This window comes from Podarcis cretensis (genome assembly GCF_951804945.1).
Source record: "Podarcis cretensis genome assembly, chromosome: 6".
NCBI classification, from domain to species: domain Eukaryota; kingdom Metazoa; phylum Chordata; class Lepidosauria; order Squamata; family Lacertidae; genus Podarcis; species Podarcis cretensis.
This window is the reverse complement of record NC_137175.1, coordinates 58,618,389-58,640,649: the sequence shown is the minus strand read 5'-3', so window position 1 is coordinate 58,640,649 and position 22,261 is coordinate 58,618,389. Positions and strand designations below refer to the sequence as shown.

At 43.3% G+C, this 22,261-nt stretch overlaps 1 protein-coding gene and 1 pseudogene across 2 annotated transcripts; one reads left to right on the top strand and one right to left on the bottom strand.

The window, feature by feature from the left end:
• Positions 1 to 1,763: 1,763 nt before the first annotated feature.
• DMRTB1 (DMRT like family B with proline rich C-terminal 1) lies at positions 1,764 to 16,298 on the bottom strand. The gene is made up of 4 exons (XM_079980792.1): positions 14,925 to 16,298; positions 12,513 to 12,739; positions 10,243 to 10,387; positions 1,764 to 2,550 (listed from the first exon to the last, which is right to left on the bottom strand). Exons 1-4 carry the CDS (start codon positions 15,355 to 15,357, stop codon positions 2,447 to 2,449), a joined length of 909 nt encoding a protein of 302 aa, XP_079836918.1. The 5' UTR covers positions 15,358 to 16,298; the 3' UTR covers positions 1,764 to 2,446.
• Positions 16,299 to 19,474: 3,176 nt separating this feature from the next.
• Positions 19,475 to 21,865, top strand: LOC307218480 (solute carrier family 25 member 3 pseudogene; annotated as a pseudogene). Its single transcript has one exon. The product of its transcript is annotated as a solute carrier family 25 member 3 pseudogene (transcript).
• Positions 21,866 to 22,261: the final 396 nt, after the last annotated feature.

Genomic DNA, 22,261 nt, shown 5'->3' with positions numbered 1-22,261 from the left:
TCATTTAAATGATTAAAACTAACATGATTAATTGACTAAGATTTATTTAAAAGGGTGATAGTCCTATTAATTGGTACGATAAACTAACATTTTAATCTACAATTACAATCTCCTAGCTAACTGATGAAATGAACAATAAATTTCAGGATTTGGGGCTCTTGTAGCACCAATAACTACAAGACTAGGTAAATAAATAGTTTGCCATACTTATGACAATTGGCTTCTCTCTCTCATACTTTCTTATGTACTTCACAAAAGTCCACTCTCATGGATCCACAAACAAACAAAAAAGAAACATTATTTTATATTTAAATACACTAGTTATTTACAGTATAGAATATTGACTTGAAAGCCAGAAAGTTCAAAAGCTTACATCTGTAGCACTACAAAAACAAGCAGAACTCTGTACATCATTGCAAAGCAATGATCCATGATCTCTTGATCCAACTGCTGTTTGTCTTCAGTGTTATGAATTTCAAATTCAGGGTCACCTTTTAAATATAGTGTTTGATTCAGAACTAAAATACTAGAAAATAATACTCCCATGTTGTAACACATGCTCACATAAGTAGTCTTGCACAGCTCTCACTCATTTTGGTTGAGTTTGCACACAAAAATTTCTTACATGGTGGATTTTGACCTAGTGCACTAGGCCACAATAATTTGTTCATCCTGGCTCATTTGTGATATGAAAGTGATTTCAGCCATACAGTGATATGGCAAAACGCAACCTGACTAAAATGCCTTTGGATGTTGTTCGGTCACTTGAAATAGGAATTTTTTTATTAATCCTTCTATTGCTGCTCATTAGGTAAGCCAAGTAGGTATACGTTTGAATTTTCCATTAATTCTTCAACAACTGCAGCAGTAATTGTATTCAGATAAAAGTATCCTTGTTAAATGTCCCCTCTGCCTTTTAAACATTTGAAGTCTGTTTCAGAACAAAAATGTGACATTTCAAAACTTAAGATCAGTATCAACGTTTTAATAGATTTAAGCAAAGAAAGTGAAACTAACATTTGTAGCTGGTCTTTTTACAACGGAACACATTAAAGCGGAATGCTGCTCTTCATCCTTATTCTGATACAAAAATAAATCTTCCTCCTTTCCTATCAGGTGAGAACTGTGCCCTTTGCAAGGATGCTACTTTTCCCCAAAGTAAAGGCTGAGTAAGCAAAGAAGCATCAAGTGCACATTTTCCTTGCTCTTCCCCACTTCTTGTCTCTGGTTTTGGACTAAGCCATAATTAACATGAAATAGTTATATAAATGACACAATTCAAACACTGAGCATGAAGAGCTACACTTAGACCCTGCCTGCACTGTATATTTAAAGGCCTTGAAGCAGTCAGAGCTTCCCCCAAAGAATCCTGGGAACTTGTTCGTTAAGGGTGCTTAGAGTTGCTAGGGGACCCCTGTTCTCCCAGAGTAACACTTCTCAGAGTGGTTTAACAGCCAACCTCTCTTCCCAGAGAACTCTGGGAATTGTAGCTCTGGGATCTCCTAATCCCTCACAGCATCATAAACAAAAAAAAAAAAAAACAGTTCCCAGGATTCTTTGAGGAAGGCCCTGACTGTTTAAGGTGGTATGACACTGCTTTAAATATATAGTGCAGATGGGACCTTAATCATAGTGGCAACTGTTAACTCTGCTATCCCAAATTGATCCCAACTGTTCAGCCATATGAACCACAACTCTATTCATGGTCTGTTATCATTAGCAGGCCCTTGAAACTCAACAGTTATTTCCCTATAAACATCCCATTATGTGTACTGCAGCTCTAATACCCACTGAAGCATAAAAAAGCATCTGAGCCATCCCTCTATAGTTCCTCTCCTGAACTTTGAAAGAAATACACAGCTGCAGCACAAGCGTAAGTTAGGGCTGCCAACTTGTCAGAAAAAGAATTAGCCTGATTCTGGGGTTTTAATAGCAGCCTGAAATGGAAGAATTAGCAAATGAAACTTTTCAAGCAATGGAGATAATCATTATCGCCTGCTAATATCTACATAGCAAACTCTTGTTAAAGGCTCAGACAGAAGCAGATAACAAAAGCTGGCAAGCCTAGAAATGGCTAGAATATCCACTTTCACAACCACAGGCTGGGAGGTGGTGTGAAAGTGTGACCAGACACAACTTTATTTGGGGATCGCATGTACTTGAGCACATCTGATCTCCTACTGTTTACATTAATCCTGAGTTGAGCCTGCATTAACTTCCTGCCCATCTGCATGTCAGAAACAGACTATGAAGATTCCTAAACTTCCACTTTGGCATTAAGGCACCAAGCAGCGGAAATTCCTGTGTGGATAGCACCCGATAGACCAAATGTTGTGAACAATACCAACCCAAATACTGACGTGACCAGTCAGTGACGCAAAACAAAACATCACTTTCAGAATGGCAGCACTTGAAGTCAACATTTGAACATGACTTTTTGGTGCATTTAGTGCTCAGAATATGAGGAACATTTTCCACTGGCATCTTCCTGAGAAGATGACAGGCTGCATTCAGATGTCACTCCAGAATCCTGGCTATCTGCAGGTGTAGCTGAAATACAGAAGCAGAAGAACAATCCAGTGATTTCAGGTTCTTTGTATGAATCTGCTCTTTACAATTAATCCAAGGAATTCTCTGTTTTAATTTCATGTCCATTTTTGATCTTGAATCATACAAATATTTGAAATACAAATAAGCTTATCACCTCATGTTATTATAGCTTGTATCTTTCTAGTTTGCAGATGGTGGCTTATTAGATCAACTCCCCAATACTACTGCAAATATACAACTTACTTTATGTAGTCTACAAAGATGCTATAAAATCCTTAAAGTTTCAAACAACCCCCCCCCCATTGACAACTCTAAAGAGTTTGAGATTGATTTCCAAGTAGTTTGCCCTCTTGTGGCTACTCAAAAATTAAACATCAGAACTTAAAACTCCAAAAATAATTTTCACATCCCACATTCATGCCATAGAATGTGAGAAAAGAATGGAAAGATTGGCTCTGTTCCTTTAAAATCTGGGGTGGTATCTGACTCATAACCTGAATAGATTACTGAAATTAATGGATTTGTTAGTCTGGGTCATCTATGAGTATGACTGTCCGTCAATGATATCTGACTTTCTGTACGGTAAATCTATTTGGCTAAAGATACGTATGACTAAATCCACATAGGACTAAACCAGATAAAGATACTTGTGAAATCAAGGGTTGAAGGTGCATTTCACTACTAGCAGAAGTGTGCCTGACAGACAGCACTATCAACGAGATCCATTAGAAAAAAGCATCTTGCAAGCAAAGGAGAATACACATATAGTGCTTTTACAAAATGAACTTTGTTCCCACGTTGAAGTTAGCAGCTTTTCAAAACATACTGTGGTGGGATAATGAGCTGCTTGTGCGTTGAAACTCGATCCCTCAGAGCTCACTCAGTGTAGTGAAACCCTGGCTTGAGAGGAGCCCTTGAGCATGGCTCCCTCAGTCGCTGGTAGAATCTGACAGTGGGCGTTTGCGGAAGCGTTTCCAACATAAAAGCTGTTTCACAGACATGCGCCTCCTGGATTCCCTGCGTGACAGTTTCCGGCGGGGGGTGGGAGTCCTTAAGGGCTGTTCCGATACCTCCTCGCTGTTCCCACTGGAAGTATCCCAGAGCCTCCCCTCCGACTCCCTTTCCTTTGGAGCTCCCGCACTCCCCCTACTGGTTCCCTCTTCTGCTGAAGAAGAGGCTCTCCTATTCTCCTGAAGCCTTCTCACCACCTGTCCTTCCGATGGCAGTTCCCTGACATCCACCTCCCCCCCAGGGCCCCCTTCACCCCCTCCCGCCTCTTCTCTTACTGGCGGCGAGGACGGAAATCCCTGGAAGGAACTCCCCTCATCCTCTGAGGATTCAAACACTTCTAACCACGGCCTACCGCCTCTTTCCCCCTCTTCCTCTTCTTCGTCGGAATCTGTTTCCACCTCCACTTCCGACTCTGGGAACCCTTCAAATTCCCCTTCCTCATCTGTAGTCCCGAAGTGTTCCCTCCTAAACCTTGCCACTGGTTGTGGTTTACTTGGGAAACGCCGATGAAACGTTTCTATTAAAATCTCGTCTTTAACTTCCTCTGCCGGTACCCATGCGTTTTCTGACTCTTCCTCCCCCTCCCATTCTACCAAGTATTCCACCTGATTCCCCTTCCACCTGGAATCAATGATCCCTGCCACATCCATGTTGCGTTCTCTCTCTTCTATGACGGGTGTCCGGGTGACCTCCCTCTCATGTTCCCCCCACTCACACCCCTCTCTGTATGGCGACAGTAATGACCTGTGAAATACTGGGTGCAATTTCATGTGACTGGGCAATCGGAGTTTGAATGCTACTGGGTTGACCTGCTGTATGACCTCAAAGGGTCCCAACCGTTTGGGTCTCAATTTCTTACACCCTCCCTTGAACGGCAGTCCTTGGGTGGATAGCCACACCCGGTTACCCACCCTTATGGTTTCGCCTTCCCTCCTATTTCTGTCAGCTTGCTTCTTATATTCTTCTTTGGCTTTCTCTAAGTTGAGTTGGAGCTGACGGTGGATCGCTTCCATCTCTTCAACAAAATTTTCCGCTGCAGGTACACTCCACCTTCCCCCGCCCTCTCCTGGAAACGCCCGAGGATGACACCCATAATTGGCTAGAAAGGGACTCATCCCTGTGGACACGTTCTCCGCGTTGTTGTAGGCAAATTCTGCCAGAGGTAACCAGTCCACCCAATCCGTTTCTCTGTCCTTTACATAACACCTCAGATATTGTTGCAAAACCCCGTTTGCCCTTTCTGCTTGCCCATTTGTTTCTGGGTGTCTGGCGGTGGAAAAACTTACCTCCACATGCAACATGCTCATTAGTTTCCTCCAGAACCTAGAAGTAAATTGTTTTCCTCTGTCGCTCAAAACCCTCAAGGGGGCGCCATGCAACCTAAAAATGTGCTCCACAAACAACCTTGCGGTTTCTTCCGCTGTCACTGCATGTGAACAAGCTATAAAGTGGCACATCTTAGTTAGTAGATCTACCACCACCATGACCGCGGTTTTCCCTTTGGATCTCGGTAGATCGGTCATGAAGTCTATGGATACCATCTCCCATGGCCTTTCTGGGGTGGGTAAGGGTTCTAATAACCCCGCTGGCGCCAACCTCTCTCCCTTTGCTCTTTGGCACCTGTCGCATCCCCTGACATACTCCCGCACGTCCTCCCGCACCTTGGGCCACCAAAACTCCCTGGTAACCAACCACATGGTTTTGTGCTGCCCGAAGTGCCCCGCCGTGGGGCTGTCATGCAACTGCTTAAGCACCCGCCCTCTTAGTTCCCCACCTGGTATGTAGAGCGCCCCTTTGTAATATAGTTTTCCGTTCTTTTCCTCAAACCCCCCTGCGTTCTCACCTGTCTCCCTGAGTTCCCTAAGTTTCTCTTGGGCATATTCATCGTTTTCAATACCCTCTACCAGTTCTCTTTGCCCCACCAATGCCGCCCCACAAACCCAGTGGTCCTCTGAGATGATATGTCTTTCTTCCGCCCCTCCTTCCCCCTCCAAGTACTCAGGTTTTCTGGAGAGAGCGTCCGCCCTGACATTCTCAGCCCCTGGCACGTAGCGAATCTCAAAATTGAACTTGGAGAACTCTTGCGCCCATCTTACTTGTCTCTGGTTCAACACTCGGGCTGTTCTCCAGTATTCTAGATTTTTGTGGTCTGTCCGCACTTGAACCTTGTGTTGCGCTCCAATCAACAGGTGTCTCCATCTCTTGAACGCTTCGTGGACAGCGAGTAATTCTCTGTCGTACACTGTATAATTCCTCTCAGACTTGTTCAATTTCCTCGAGAAGAAGGCACACGGCCTCCATTCCGACGTATTCGCTCCTGGCTGCAGAAGCACGGCCCCCACCGCTCTGTCAGACGCGTCGGTTTCCACCCTCATCGGCTGCTGCAGATCCACGTGTAAGAGTTGTTCTTCCGAAGCAAACGCCCTCTTTAAACTTTCGAAAGCTCGCTGCGCTTCTTCCGTCCAGACAAATTTCTTCTTACTGCTGAGACAATCCGTGATGGGGGCTGTTAAATGGGCGAAGTTCTTGATGAACTTCCGATAGAAGTTTCCGAACCCCAAAAACCTCTGCACATCTTTCTTAGTTTTCGGTGGCCTCCATTCCAGCACCGCTTGCACCTTGCTAGGATCCATGGCCAGCCCCTTGTCCGACAACCGGTACCCAAGGAATTCCACCTCCCTGGTGTGAAACTGACACTTCTCCAGTTTCACCCACAGCTGGTTTTCTTGCAGTTTGCTCAGTACTTCTCGCACATCTCGCACATGCTGCTCTTCATCCTCCGAGTACACCAGTACATCGTCCAAGAACGCAGCGCAGTTCTTGTACAGCAATGGTCCTAGTACGTGATTCATGAATGATTGAAATACTGCTGAACCCGCCTGGAGGCCGAAAGGCATAACGCAGTACTCAAATGCCCCCAAGGGGGTGAACATAGTGGTTTTCCACTCATCTCCCTTTCTCATACGTATCAGGTTATACGCCCCCCTCAGGTCCAGCTTGGTAAAAATCTTCCCTTTTCTCACCCGGGTCAGAATGTCATCGATTCTGGGCATAGGGAAGCTCACGGGTTCGGACACTGCGTTTAGGGCCCTGAAACCCACAATTAATCTCGGTTTGTCCGAGTTTTTTTTGTCTACAAAGAACACTGGACTACCCCCCACCGCTCGTGACTCCCTGATGAACCCACGCTTGAGGTTTTTGTCAATAAACTCCCTTAGCTCCTGCATCTCTCTGTCAGACATTGCATACACCTTGCCCACTGGCAATTGCGCTCCTGGAAGTAAGTTGATTTGGCAGTCAAAGGGTCTGTGCGGGGGTAGTTTATCTGCTTCCCTTTCGCTGAAGACGTCGGCAAAATCTGCATATTGTCGTGGTACCCTACCTTGTTCCATTGCTTCTATCTTTGCTAACGCGGCCTGAGTGCCTACTTGGCCCCCTTTTTCTGTGCAGTGTCCCATACAATGCGCCGACCCAAAGGAAACCACTCTCTGATGCCATCCCACAAGCGGATCATGCAGCGCTAGCCAGCTCATCCCCAAAATGATGGGCGCTCCTCCCAACGTGGCTATATTAAACGCTATCCGTTCTGTGTGTCTTGCCACCCTCATTGTCATGGGGACAGTCTGCTGGTCTACTTCTCCCCCCAACAGCGCCCTCCCATCAATCGTGGTCACCTGCAGGGGATTTTTTAAAGGAATGGTTTGTATCTGATGGGCGGCTGCAAACTCCTTACTCATAAAGTTGCAGGAGCTGCCTGAGTCTAGTAACGCCTTCACTTTTAGTGGGTGTCCGTTTGCCAGCTCCAGCAATACCTCTATTACAAGAGCTGGTCTTGGGGGTTCTGGCGTGGGCACATTTACTGTTCCTTGGCCTGGCTGCTGTGCCCCGTCGGTGGCAGCCAGGCGTTGGCTTTTACTTGCTCCTTAGCTGCTTCTCCCTCCTCCCCAACAGCTCCCGCCATTCCTTGCCATTCCTTTCTTTGCGGACAAACTCTGGCAAAATGACCTGGCTGTTGGCAGAGAAAACATTTCTTGGCGCCTTTTCCCTCCTTCTTCCGCCCTTCACTGGGGTTTGAAATTGCGCGCGCGCGCGCTGTTCCGATCTCCATCGGCTCTGCTGGCAGAGAAGGCTGCTCTGGCATCTCTGGAATGCGGAAATCCCTCCAACGCTCCCCTTTCCCTTCCCGCTTCTCCAAGGCTCTGGCCTCTTGGCGTGAGCCTATGGCCAGCGCTGATTTAGTCAGAAGGTCCATAGACTCCGCCCTGGGCCCCCGGGAAAGTTCGTCTTTCACTGCCGAAGATAGTCCTTCTTCGAACAGCATTTGTATCGGTTCCGCTGACAAATCCCATCCTAATTTATGGATCAACATGGTGAACTCAGTCCAGTACTCACGGACAGATCGGTTCCCTTGTTTACACGCCATTAACTGCCTGCGCGCCACTCCCTGCTCAATCTCGCTGGAAAACATCAGATCCATGGCGCGAAAAAACTTCCTTGTGTCCCTTAGGGCTTCATTATTGGCTGCCATTAGTGGTCTCACCCAATCTCTGGCCGGGCCTTCGAGATGCCCAATCACAAAAGCAACCCTCGAATCCTCATCAGGAAAATCATCAAACTGCAGATTGAGGGCATATTGCATCTCAGTCCTGAAGGCTTGATAATTCCTGGGATCACCCCCAAACTTCTGCACCAGTCCTGGCACTTTCCTCGAGAGCTGGGCGGCTTTCCCCTTTTCTGCATCATGAGCCCTCCTCTCCTCCAACCTCGCCGTTTGCAGAGCTAACTGTACCTCCAACATCCTGTACCTTTCTTCCAGGCTAGGACCGGCTGCAGCTGCTCCCCCATCTCCGGCTCCGGCTGGGTTGCTCATGATGCCTCTCTTTGCACAAGCTGCTTTCAGGGACTGTCAGATTGCTGTGGTGGGATAATGAGCTGCTTGTGCGTTGAAACTCGATCCCTCAGAGCTCACTCAGTGTAGTGAAACCCTGGCTTGAGAGGAGCCCTTGAGCATGGCTCCCTCAGTCGCTGGTAGAATCTGACAGTGGGCGTTTGCGGAAGCGTTTCCAACATAAAAGCTGTTTCACAGACATGCGCCTCCTGGATTCCCTGCGTGACAGTTTCCGGCGGGGGGTGGGAGTCCTTAAGGGCTGTTCCGATACCTCCTCGCTGTTCCCACTGGAAGTATCCCAGAGCCTCCCCTCCGACTCCCTTTCCTTTGGAGCTCCCGCACTCCCCCTACTGGTTCCCTCTTCTGCTGAAGAAGAGGCTCTCCTATTCTCCTGAAGCCTTCTCACCACCTGTCCTTCCGATGGCAGTTCCCTGACACATACCTTCTCAGCTTGAGACAAACTGCTGCTAGGAAGCAAACAATTTTTCAGTTTTCAGGCAACCTAATTATGTACACAAAACAGTATGTGGTGCTTCAGAGTATGTATTTAGGTCACAGAGTTTTGAGTGCTTCTCTACATCAAAAACAAAGCACATGTATAGGGAAAGAGTTTCAAGTCTAGCCTTTTCTTTGATGTGCTAGCTTTTCACACATAGGATTTTAAAAAATAACAACAGGTAGGCATGAACATACAAATAAGAGCTATTTCATGAGTTATTTCAGCATGTTTCTATCAGCCATGTTTGTGGCAGAACAGGAAAAGTAGTTCTTCTGAAGGGAAAAGTTAACTCTGTTTGAAACTGTAGAAAATGTTTCTGTATCACGGCTGTGAGCCAACCAAAGGTTGCCCATAGTATACTTGATTTTCCCCTACACTGGGCTAAAGGCATGAAACCAAGAAAGGTAAATACAATACTTAAGGGGGTTTTTTGTGTGTGGTTTTTCCTTGACCTTACCAAATCTGAAAGCAGCTATTAATTTATATTTCCAAATAAATAAATAAATAAATAAATAAATAAATAAATATCCACAATTCAAGATGAAAAGCAAACAGGAGCTAAATATTTTAAGAAGGACCATGCTAAAGAGGGAAGTGCTATTGCTCAGTGGTAAAACACACCCCACACGGGCAAAGGGTTCATTGCCTAGTGTCTCCTGGTAACGGAAATATTCCTGCCTGAAACCCTGGAGAACAGCTGCCAGTCAGTACAGAGTACAGGTGACTCTCAATTAATGCAGGAGTTACATTCCAGGGATAGTGCATAAAGCCAAAATTGCATATAATCAAAACACATTGAGTTCAGTGGCAGGTGGGATTGCCAAAGTCTTTTTTTCTATTACTGTTTAATTGCTTTTTAATGATAGTTTCTTCTATGCTTTTAGTTGTTCTTATCTGTAAACTTCCTTGAGTCCCTGTCAGGAGAAAGGAAGACTATAAATAAAGATATAATCATTGCCATCTTTAGGACCCTCCCACCAGGTCTGGCCCAGGCGCTCCACTCCTGTCACTATTCATATCAGGTTACCACCAGGATACTAGTCACATGGCGTCCTTTCACACTAGCCAACCTCCATGGGATTCCCCAACAGGCATGCGGGGATGGCATATTGGCATCCATATCAGGAGTCTTTCAGGATAACGGATCCTAACCTAATGCCATGCTTACCTCACTGTAGTCATGTGAAAGTTGTGGCCCGTACACTTGTCTTAGTTGTTATTTATCCCCTTCCTGTCTGGGTGGACAGCCACAACACACCAGCTATGCAACCAACGGAACCTTTTGAATGCTTACCAGATGTTTCCTTTGTAGCTTCAGCCACAACATTCAGTGGGAGAGGCGGCGGAATGTAGTGAATCCCTGGCAGAAATCCCTGAGGTATAAAAGGTGGCAACGGAGTGTAATAACCTGGACAAAAATCTCCACCTACATCTTGCATCTGCATGAAGGCAAAGAGACAAAGGTATTTGGTTTCAGAGTGAATACATAAAAGGGCAGAAGGCTAAGACAAAATGTGTTTTATCATCATATAATTCTGAACTGTTTATGAAGATTTATGTGTAGGTTGACCAGGAGCAAAAGAGGTCATTGTGGCTATGCTCTACTTCCAGTGTCAAATATAGGATGCCTCTGAATACCATTTGCTAGGAACCAAATGTGGGAAAAGTGTTGTGGCACTCGGGACCTGCTTGCAGGCTTCCATCTGGTTGGCCACTGAAAGAACAGTATGCTGGAGTAGATGGGCCTTTGGCTTTCCTTATGAACTTACGCTCAGGGTCCTGCAGCTTTAATAGTTGTGCAGAAGAATGAAATTCTACAGCTGTAGCTTGCATTACAAGCTGCTACTGATAAATTACAGGAGCCCTGTCCTTTTTTGTACCTAGCTACACTATTCCAGATTGACTGGGGAAATTATGGCAGTTTTCATCATACTGGGAACCCATTTTGCATTTACATACCATTTCCATTTACAGTGTCCTGAGCTTCCATTCAAGTGCAAAACTGTGAACATGGGCAAAGTTCTCCATGTACATGTGCCCTAACAGGAGCCAGTTGCAATATGTACTAAAAAAAAAGAGAAAAGGCCCCTAAAACCCCAAGAGAATGATTAGTTCAATTATCCAGCAGGTTCAATTTCTGATGTGGGTTTCTCTAGTGTAGATACCTTGAAAACAACTTCTGTCAAATTCTGTCCGATTTACTTTCACTTTGAAGAAACAATTATCAGTGTATGGATACACTATATTTTGTGCCAACTGGGAGCTGGGTATTTAAAATGAGGATTATTTCTGAGTGAACAACCAAATATGTACCCCACTGAAAGCAAAGGAGAACACCTGAACTTGGATGCACATATCTGTTGAAAGTAGTGGTTAAATCACATTTAAGGTACTTCACACCTGGCATTTTGTGTGGGATAGTCATGCTTTGTTCACTAGTCTTTACAAGACAGCTACACAGCTGTTGCATTGTATTTTTCCTGTTCTACTGTCTTTTCTCAGAAGAACAGACATACACCGAAACGTCTGACTTTATTATGCAATTGATTAATCAGTTTCCATGAGGCATCCTGATGCCTACCAGGCACCTTTTTCAGGAGAACAGAAGAGGAACGCAATCTCCACAGGTGCGGATGCTCTTAGAAGTACTTAAATATCTTTTTAGAACAGCACTATTTTCCTGTGGGTATTGATCTATCACAACATATATATGCTGTTACCTTTGTGGTGGAAACAATTTTATCACTCTGCTTTTTTTTAATTGATATTTTAATTAGCACTAAAATGCTTTTCTGGCTTTACTTTTTTATGAAGTAAAAACCCCTTTGTCGTCAACACCATTTTAGCAATGTGGTTAATGGCAGTGATCAGGAAGGATTTTTAGTTTTTATTACCACTATAATACGCCTTTGATTAAAAGCAGATAGCCATAAAATACACACTGGCATTAAATATTGATTCAAAACTAAGCAAGCTGCTAAAATGGCAAAAGCTACAAAGGCTGTTTTTATTTTTTCATTTAACAAAATTTATAGACTGCTTTATCAGTATAACAAATGCATGCTTCTCTTCCAGTAGCTGCTCACATGATTTGGACCTTCTTTTCCACCCACATCAGCTGTTTCACATCCAGTGATGAGGATGGAACATAGCAGGTCTATACATAGAGTAATAGTGTAGAAAGTCAATTCCAATTGTAGCTTACAGCAGAAAAGCCATGAATGGATGGCACTAGGAGCTGCCTGTCTGGAAGCTCATTCCAGTGTGCATCCAGTTTGTACAGTTCCTAATAGTAGCCGATCTGAAACACTCGCAGAGATAATATCTATATTCAAGACCAGGAGTGGGAATGGTGGAAAACTCAATAAAATTAAAGGGACAAGTTTTGTATAACCCTGAAATTTACCCCTTTTTTGTTTTGTCTACATACAATTCAAGACTGATGCAACCAGAGGCAAAGGGTTTTCTTTCTTTCTTTCTTTTTGCAAGTATATTTCGAGACCTGAGCTCCTGCATTCAAACAGAGCTTGCATTAAGCAGTACTATGGCTAAAACGTCACTTACTGGCATAGAAGCAACACCTCCTGGCCCATGACTGCTAGGAAAGTGCCTGAAACCTGCTTGCAGGGGCAAGACAGAGGCAGGCGAAGGGCCTCTGTAGCCTGTTTGGTTGATAGTGAATCCAACAGAAATTGGATGGTAAGGGTATATCCCAGAGTACCCGGGATACAGTTTCGGAGGCTCCCTCTCCACAGATTCTGGGCCCACAACAGCACATTCTTGAGGCTGGTCTACAGAGAAATAGAATAGTTGAATGGAATAGTGTTATAAACAATATATGTAAGATTTCCATGTATTTTAGCATCTTGAAAATACTGTGCTTCCACTATTTGAATATTCATGAGTAGGTCCTTTTTAGATGTCCTCCCAACATTGTAGGAGATGATTATCCAGAACCAGCTCTGTGCAGCTAGGAGGATGCTTAAATTGCCAAAACATGGGGAGAAGGTCGTAATTCTCACTGCACTGGGGCAAATTGCCAGGTCTGTGGGAAAGAACCTCACGATTGGTTGTACCTACATAGCTGGGTTCAGAGGTGTACTTAGGGGCTGGTGAAACAGGCCTTCGCTGGGGGCGCAGGCCCAGGGAGAAGCAATAATCACCCCAGAAATCTTTCTCCAGCTATCTGTGTAAAGTTGTGAATTTAGACAAGAGTGGGGAGCTGAGCTGTAGGAGAAATGGCAAGGCGGTATTTGAAGGTAGACCACTGGAGACTGGAAAGTGTGTGGTAGCACACTGCCACTGTCGTGGAGAGATCAAAAGTGGAACTAGCTTCCCAACCTTATTGCACCACAGAACAAAGACATGCAAATGTTTTCACCCTTCCTCCAATCCTCACACTAACTCTGGTCACTTCAAGTACTTAGGTAGAATAAAATGCAGCAATTTCTAATGTGGCTATTACAGTAAAGTCAGGTTTTTTTCTGGGGGTGGCGCCACCAATACAGCTCCTTGCCAAGGGCGCAAGGGACCCTAGTTACGCCTCTGGCTGGGTTATCTAAATGTTTTTACAGATATGTAGAGGTACTCATGGATAAATTGCTCCCACCCAGCTGGAGAATGTCCAGAGACACCATTCCTACTCGCAGATTAAAAGCTTCTAGACACCATGTGGTATTGAAGCAAAGTTAAAGACTACCAGGGCCTCTGAATTTGTAGCACTTGTGGCTGGAAGATTTATCAGTATTTCAAAACAAAACACAACCTGATGCATTTGAAAACAAGCTCACAGATTTAATGCTAAGTCTAAATAAAAGAATAACATACAGGCTGTTTTAATAATGTTTAGTACACTGACAAACCAGTAGATGGCAAACCACAATTAAAGATAGCACAAAATAGAGATAATAGAATTAAACAGCTAGAGAGCATGTTGAAGTCATATTAACCACATATTTTTTAGAACTGAACCAACATGTTCTGAAAATTTAAAACTGAGGAAAATTGCAGAGCTTAAATACAACATTTTGCAACATATATGTTTTTGATAAATTTGTTTTACTTACAGCTTGTTGATTTAAGGCAGTATTGCTATCAACTTGCTAGATTTAACATTTTCTAAACTCCATGTTGTTACTTTAACCCTTAAATTCAATAATGAGAATGCTGACCAAAAAAATCTAAGTATTGTAAAATAAAATTTATTTTTGCAAAGTTAGATCTTAATTTTTCCCTCCCAAAATTCACTGCAGCTCTAGATATTTGTAAAAGCAGCCACATATGAGCACCACTTTCATTGCAAAAATAATTTTTCATAAGACAACAGTCAAATACCAGGTTTGCTTTTCTCTTTTATATTTTACACACCCGGTCCTAACAAATGGCAGTAACTTCCCTGTTTATTTGCACTGGCTGTGATATATTCCCTTTGCTAAAGGAGATGTCTGTAAAATACAACAAAATTCATTTTAAGTCCAGACTCTGGGTTAGTCTTGTTGCTCTATTGGCAATTCAGTGCTGCGCAGGGCCTGCTGCAAGCTCATTTCACTCTTAAAACAAAGACCGGCTGCATATATTTGTGGGGTGGTTTTTCTTTCTTTTCTGCAACAATGAAACATGGTCAAGCAGCCTCCAAGACTAAATTCCTGCAGCTACAAAGTCCTCAAGCAGGATATGGAACTGCAAAATAAATAAATAAATCCATACTATCTTTTCAGGGAAGAAGAAATCCCAAAATAGCACCAGTACCAAATCTCAACAGAAATTATTGAGGCAGAGCAGGTGGAACATTTGGTGCATATATGCATAATACCAATACTAATACTAATAATAATTTATTTGTACCCCGCCCATCTGGCTGGGCTTCCCCAGCCACTCTGGGCAGCTTCCAACAAAGATTAAAAATACCGTACATTAAAATAATGGCTATGAACACATCAGCCTGTTTGAAGCAGAGCTTTTTTCTGGGCCACATACCTAAGTCTATGAAAGTTGGAGAGCTGGGTTTGGGTGGTGTCCTGGCAGTTCTTGTCCTCATAGAGTGGCTAACTGCTGCAGAAGTCACCTTGGCTCCTTCCTGCACAACAGACCCCTGGGTGGGGGGTTCTGAAAGATTCATCCTGGAGCACTTTCTGCCGCTACCTGTGGTTGCCACCTGCTCATCGCTGGGACTGTGCTGACCAGGTGGCAACATTTCACTGAGTGGGGAGTCCGGTCCCTGCCTCTTCAAGGCCTTCTGCGCAGCCATGATCTTCTGGCGTTCAGTAATGAGAGCACATTTTTCACATGGGCACTGCTTCCAGCGGCAGTGGCCTGCGTGGCCCTTCACGGGTACCACAAAGCCGTGGTTCCGGCAGCGTGAGCATTTGGGGGCCCGGAGAGACTGAGCAGCTGCATCTTGGGACTCCATGGCAGGCAACCGTCTGCAGCCCCACCACACCAAGGCAGCAGGTCTGAATCTGCTGGTAGAAGCTGCAGAGAATAGCTACAATATAGCTAGTAAGCCTGGGCCTGCAGAAGGGGAGGAGTTCGGCTCCAGAAAGAAACGAAACAATTGGCCAGCCCCCAGAATACAGTAGAACTCCTGTAGCAGACTTCAACAGAGTAATAGGTGGGTGGGTGGCATTGCATATCCTCAAAAACCTTTGTTTTTTAAAATCAAGTGTTCTAAGCTTGCTGACTCCCTTCTCCCTCTGTCAGAAAGGAGGTGGGGCTTTTGGTTTAAGGACTGTAGGCGATTGCTAGCAGAAGATAAGGAACTCAGTCTTCTAGTGGTCCTGCAATAAGTTTTCTTAAGAAGCAGGCTGCTCAATTTTGAGCTTTAACAGGAGATGAGGGCGGCAGCATTCACTGAGATGGTGTTGTTTTACTGGCACTGGTTAACCCCGTGGCTGAGTGATTCTTGCGCTGGCCCTACCTGGGGCTGCTTAAACCAGTGTTGGCTTTTGGTTAATTAAAAACTGGCCAGCTTCACATGTTTTAAGTTTTATAAGTGGAGAACATGTGGCCCCTCAGATGTTATGGGACAGCATCCTCAATGCTTTGTTCTTTTTATTCTATGAGTTTTCCATATAGTACATTTACAGAAACAAGCAACTTATGTATGCCTTTAGTTATACAATACCTTGTTTTCATAAAATAAATGAAGGGCAACCATAAACTATTGTTTCACACAAAATTCTTATTTCAGCTGTTTTTCCACCCATTTCTGCCAGATTCCTTGGTCAGCTTTTACTCATGGACAATTATGGATAGCTCATTTACGGGCACTAATATGCCTTCTTTAAAAACTCCAAACAGCCACACAAGATATTCAGTATGTTACAAGGCAAGCTATATAACCATCAAGCTAATTGCAAAAGTCTGATAATAAATTGGGAACCCTGTTCACACAGGGTCATAGCTATACACACATAGAAGCCAATTTAACACTGTTATTTATTTGTTATACATATTTATATCCCTTTCTTCATTGCAAGCAATTTCAGAGTTACAAGTTAAAAGTATCATGCATCAATATAAAAACAACAACGTTAAAAACAGAAACAGATAAATTATAACCAAAAAGGTCACTTTCACGTAACACATAGAAATCATGGGCAGAGGCAATGGGTGCAATGCTGATCCCCTCTTAAGTATGTATATACTGAAAAACAAAATCAATTGGAAATATTTATTAAATCATAGCATATAAATGACAAAAATATAAAAACTCTGCAATAACTGAAATATAAGAATAAAAAGAATGTATGAATGAAATATAAAACTGCAATTTATAAATGGAAAGCAAGGTTAGAGTTGCAAATAAAAATAATTAGCTAAACTACCAATAATGCATGTATACGTGTTAATTCCCCCTAAAATGCATCTTCCTAAACTTCAATCAGTCCAAACTGGTTAAAAGTTTTTCTAAATTGTCAGTCTTATAAAATTAAGGAAATGGCTTCTGGGAACTCAAAGGAAAAGTTGAGATTAAAAAAGGGGGATTTTTTACAAATGGTTAATAGTGAAGTCTGAGCCTCCCAATGGAACAAGCAAGAACTAACAGAAACAGAATTTTAGTGAAAATAAAAACCTATAAAAACTGCATCTATTTTTTAAAAAATGTCCATTAGCCAAATATCCAGGTCCAAAAAGGCTGGCTTAGAGAAAATGGCCAAGTGCAGCTTCAGAAACTCCCTGATATCTACAAAACTTCATGTACTGTTTACTCAGCTAACCTTTGAAGTGCCTGTGTTCTTTTCATAATTTATATTGTTAAATATGGGTGCCACTAACCTTCTGAAATGTACAAGAATCCAGGACTTTCTATTGTGAAGGAAACAGACCTGGGAACACATACAGGCTTTAAAACCATACCACCACTCCAGGGAAAAGAAGCAGATGTGGATCACGAAGCTGGTTCATTGTCCACAACTCTAATTTTGTGAAAATAGATACTTTCAGAAGTCCTTTCAGAAACTGCTTAGGAGCTATTGTGTCCAACAGTTGCCGAAAGGTCAACTTCTGCTAGAGGGTTCTGCTGTCAAAGAACTTGACCTACACAGCAGTGCCTCCTCCAGGCACTGCCCTCTCTAGCTTTTTGCTACTTCACAGCAGGACAAGCAATCTGCTTTAAAAGCAGACCTCCTCTCAGGCCCTGACATTGTCCCTCTTGGCCATTTTTGTGAAGCTGCAGTTTGCTTGCAAAACACAGTAACATGAGGAAATGAAACAGTCACACACTGTTGTTAGTTGCCTAGCATTCTCCTTTTTGCATGTAGTGGGGACAACTAATATGCTCATCATTTATCCTTGAAAACATTAAACTTAATGGTACTTCCAGATAGCACCTTATTACAAATGGGTCATTTACAGAAAGCAAATCGACAAGAGGTATTCTTTAACTTACTGAAAATTCCATGGAAAGTGTAAAGCCAGATTAAATAGGGGAAATACAGGCTGTCATTTTTATACCAATGATGTTGTGTGGGTGCTGCAAAAAACTTGTATGCATGAACAACATCAATCCCACAATAAATCCCTGCCTGAGAGCACATTGAATCTTTGTTTCCTTCATTACAGTTAAAAAAATTGAATTTAAATTTAGCACTATGAATATGAGGTAGAGTCAGAAACAAACATTTATGCAACTTACTTTGCATTAAAAGGGGGTGAGGGCATATTAGTAGCTCTCAAATATTTAAAGTGCTGTTTTAAAGAAGACAGTGAACAGATGAGAGAGAACGATGAAAGGTAATATTCTAAGCCACAGCCGTAGTAGCAGTGGCAATGGCAGCAGCAAAGGTTTGGCCAGAAAATAAGGAAAGCTTTGCCAGGTCTATTTTATCTTTGTCAAAATGTATTTTCAGCCTTCTAATACATTCTTACAACAGTGTGGAAAATTCTTAGCACCACTCCCCTGTAGCCCTAGAGCACAGGAAGGCAACCTTCAGTCCTCAGCCTACTTTTATGTGACCCTCGGACTAATTTCCTGTAGGTGAGGGAAAAGCGGGTTTCAGAAAGAGAGCTGGGGAAGAGAAGGGGTGTCCCATACACTTTTGTCTCTGGCCCCACCCATCATTGGTATGTGACAGATTACACCTGGACACACACTGGAGGGTTAATCTGACTATGAGATGGAAATATCCAACTAGCTTTATGTACATTACAATCCCCAATAATACATTCAGGTTAAAAAGATCACTATTTTAAACCCTGATGCTCAGAAATCTAATGGCAGGAGACATTTATTTATTTAAGTAATCTTGATCAAAGACAATACAAAATGGCTGCCATAGGCAGCAAAAAAAAGATGCAATGGTACTTTCTACCAGTGAGTACCATTACAAAACAAGCACTGGTCATGCAGATCTGGCAAACCTTTTCTCAGATAATCCATTCTACCACAAAACACTATCCTGAAATCCCCACTTCTCTGTATCCCTCTTTTATCCTGTAACTCTCTCCCATTATATTTCCCATCTTTCCCCCAGCTTTATTTTCCACTAACAACCTACCTTTTTTCACAATTCACATCCAATAAGTAATGTTTGTTTTCTAAGTATCCATGCACCTCCTTCTTAGGAGATCATGGTGCCATTTAGTTTATGCTGAGTGACATATAGCCACTAGGACCGTGCTAGCTATCTGTTAGCCAGTAACATACAACCACTGTCTACTTTATTTACATCAAACTCAAACCTTTAGTTAAAAGTTAAGGCTTAACATCTTTTGGGGAATCCCATGTTGTCTTATTTCTTCCAAAGGTGTTAGGAAGAAATGAATGAGTGAACAACCAGCCTCTGGTTATTTAAATATGGAAGATAAATGTATTTTTACATCTGTTACTTTTAATCTCAAGCAAACTCTTCTACATTGTGGTTAATCTTATTATTAAAGAGAGTCTAATCCTTAGGGTAACATAACCAGTGCCCATCCTCTTTTATGTATTTAAAAGCCTGCTTCCATAGTGCTAGGCCTGTTTTGGCCCACTGAGGCCTTGTGGAGCCAGGCTAGAGTGTATGCAGTGCACAGTCCGCACCCACTGGGAGGGCCAATCCTTCCTTTGGAGGCCGAGTCTCTATGGTTAGAAGAACCCTGGGATTCGTGGCAGTTGGGAAAGTAGCCATTAATTGGCTCCTGGCCCTTCTCCTTTGCACTGAATATGCCTTGTCCTTCTGCAGACCAGGGAAAATGCAGTTCCTGGAAGGAGGAGACTAGCAGCACCAAGTTCACCACCTCCCAGAACATACCTTGGCTGTGGAGTGCAGCTGCCTATATTTCCTGGAGAACGGGTATCGACAGCAAATCCATCAGCAACCTGGAGAAAATGGAAATGGAGGCCTCTAGTTCTTGCACATACCCCCACCCCAAGCTCTGGTCTCGACTCTGGACAGTTGCTTGCCCCACTTCCTGGAGCTCTCAGGGAAACAGCAGTGGCAGCCCTGCACCCCCACTTTTGTGCAAGGCCTCAGGCGGCTACAGGGCCATGGATGCAATGGCCTCCCTGAACAGCAGTCCACTCTCTCTGTGCAAACATCGGCGCTGCCTGTCAGCAGCAGCAGCTGCAACCAAAAAAGCAGCCCCTCCTCCACCTCCACCACCGGAGGAAGAGTATAGCTGTGAGTATGGGTCAACGACTTACCTCATACTATGCTCCCTGGGCGGCGTGGTGAGCTGTGGCGCAACCCACACAGCAGTATGCCCGCTGGATGTGGTGAAGTGCCGCATGCAAGTAGAACCTACGCGCTATCGGGGACTTTTTCAGGGGCTTAGTCTCACTGTGCAAGAGGAGGGAATGCGTGGTCTGGTCAAGGGGTGGGCTCCAACAGCCATAGGCTACTCCATGCAAGGACTTGCCAAGTTTGGCCTCTACGAGTACTTCAAGATATATTACTCTGATTTGCTGGGTCCCGAACAAGCTTATCTGTGGCGTACCAGCGTTTACCTTGCTGCTTCAGCCAGTGCTGAGTTCTTTGCTGACATTGCTTTGTCCCCAATGGAAGCTGCCAAGGTACGAATTCAGACCCAGCATGGCTTTGCCAACACACTGCGGGAGGCAGCTCCCAAGATGTACATTGAAGAAGGGCTGTGGGCTTTCTACAAGGGGGTGGCTCCACTCTGGATGCGGCAGATCCCTTACACCATGATGAAGTTTTCCTGCTTTGAAAGAACTGTAGAGGCTCTCTACAAATACGTCATGCCCAAACCACGGGATCAGTGCACCAAAATGGAACAACTTGGAGTCACATTTGTTGGTGGATATATTGCTGGAGTCTTTTGCGCTGTAGTCTCACACCCAGCTGATTCTGTGATATCTGTGCTCAATAAAGAAAAGGGCAGCACTGCTGTAGGCGTCCTCAAGAAATTGGGCATGAAAGGCATCTGGAAAGGGCTATTTACCCGCATCTTAATGATTGGCACCCTCACTGCCCTGCAGTGGTTCATCTATGACTCAGTTAAAGTTTATCTCAAGCTACCCCGGCCCCCACCACCTGAGATGCCTGCCTCTTTGAAAAAGAAACTCTCTGAAAAATAGATCCACACTGTGAGGCTATACTGCTATGTTTCAAGGGTGTCATATGTCATAGTTCTATAGGAATTTCTACTCTACTAATATGTGGTTATGAGTAGACTGTAGAAATCCATCACACACTAATTCTGAATCTAAAACTAAGCTGCACAGTGCTCCAGCAACGTATCAAGTAAGCTACTTTAAATAACTACTTACTGCATGCAACACATGATTTAGCATAATATTTCCCATATTTTATTTTGCTATTAATTGCGTTCAAAATTACATATTGCATAATTTGGTATATAGTTTTTATAGGCTGTTAAATATTTTAAGGTTAACATAACCAGCTAATAGCAACTGCTAGATGAGCTGATTGTTTTAATACTGTTGTCATGCTCTGAAGATTATTGTCATTTGTCAAGTTGTTAGTATTCACTATCAGATGGCACCCTGATTATAATATAGCAAGTTGTAGATCCCCATGTACATCAGTTGTTTGAGACAACATCAAACATACATACTTTAAAAAGTAGTACTCAAAAAGTTAGTGAGGTTGTTTTAGAGAATACTTTTGAAGATCATAGATTTTGGTGAGAGAGCCTGTTTATGCATGCAGAAGGGCAGGGCATTTTATTTGATAGGCCTTGCCCTATGCCTCACCACAAATCTCATTGAGAGTATCCTGGGCTTAAAAAATGATGAGCATCACACATGTTGGTAGTAGTATATTGATTCAGATACCACAGTATGGAAAGGAAGTCCTCTATGCTTGGGACTTGGCTGAAAGTTGAATTTATATGTTCCTTTAATGCGTATGTTGCACTTTCCCTAATACGTATAGTTCATTGTCCTGCAATTTCATGTGGACACTTGGTGTTTGCATACTAAATAAAGTTATTGTAGTTATTGAGAAAATAAAAGGCCTAGTGTTTGCTAAAGTTTATTTATTTATTTATTTGCACATACTGCTTTTTCCAATTAAAGTTTAGTGATCCAACACAGCCCCTGCCCTAAGGCTTAGAATCTAAAATACACAACACAAGAAGGTACAAAAGAAAAAAGCCAACTCAGGCATGAATTCTTTAACGCTACTAACGTATGCATTCCTGCTATGGCTATGCTGATATCATTCCATAAACCTCCCGAAGTGGAGAGCAATTTTTTGGGAGATTTCCAAATGTTAACTTATGTTATCTTTGAAGCTACAAAAAAAATTCCAATTCTGTTCTACTCTATTTCTTACTTGTATTGATAAAAATTAAGAATAACCATTTTGGATTCAGAAAGTTATCAATAACTTCTAATTAGAGCCCAA

Coding starts and splice junctions, on each gene's coding strand:
- DMRTB1 (XM_079980792.1), bottom strand. CDS start 15,357: ATGGAGTCCCAAGATGCAGCTGCTCAGTCTCTCCGGGCCCCCAAATGC. Junction 12,740..14,924: donor TCCAACTTTCATAGACTTAG/GTATGTGGCCCA, acceptor ATTTCTCTGTAG/ACCAGCCTCAAGAATGTGCT. Junction 10,388..12,512: donor GAGGTGTTGCTTCTATGCCA/GTAAGTGACGTT, acceptor GCCTTCATGCAG/ATGCAAGATGTAGGTGGAGA.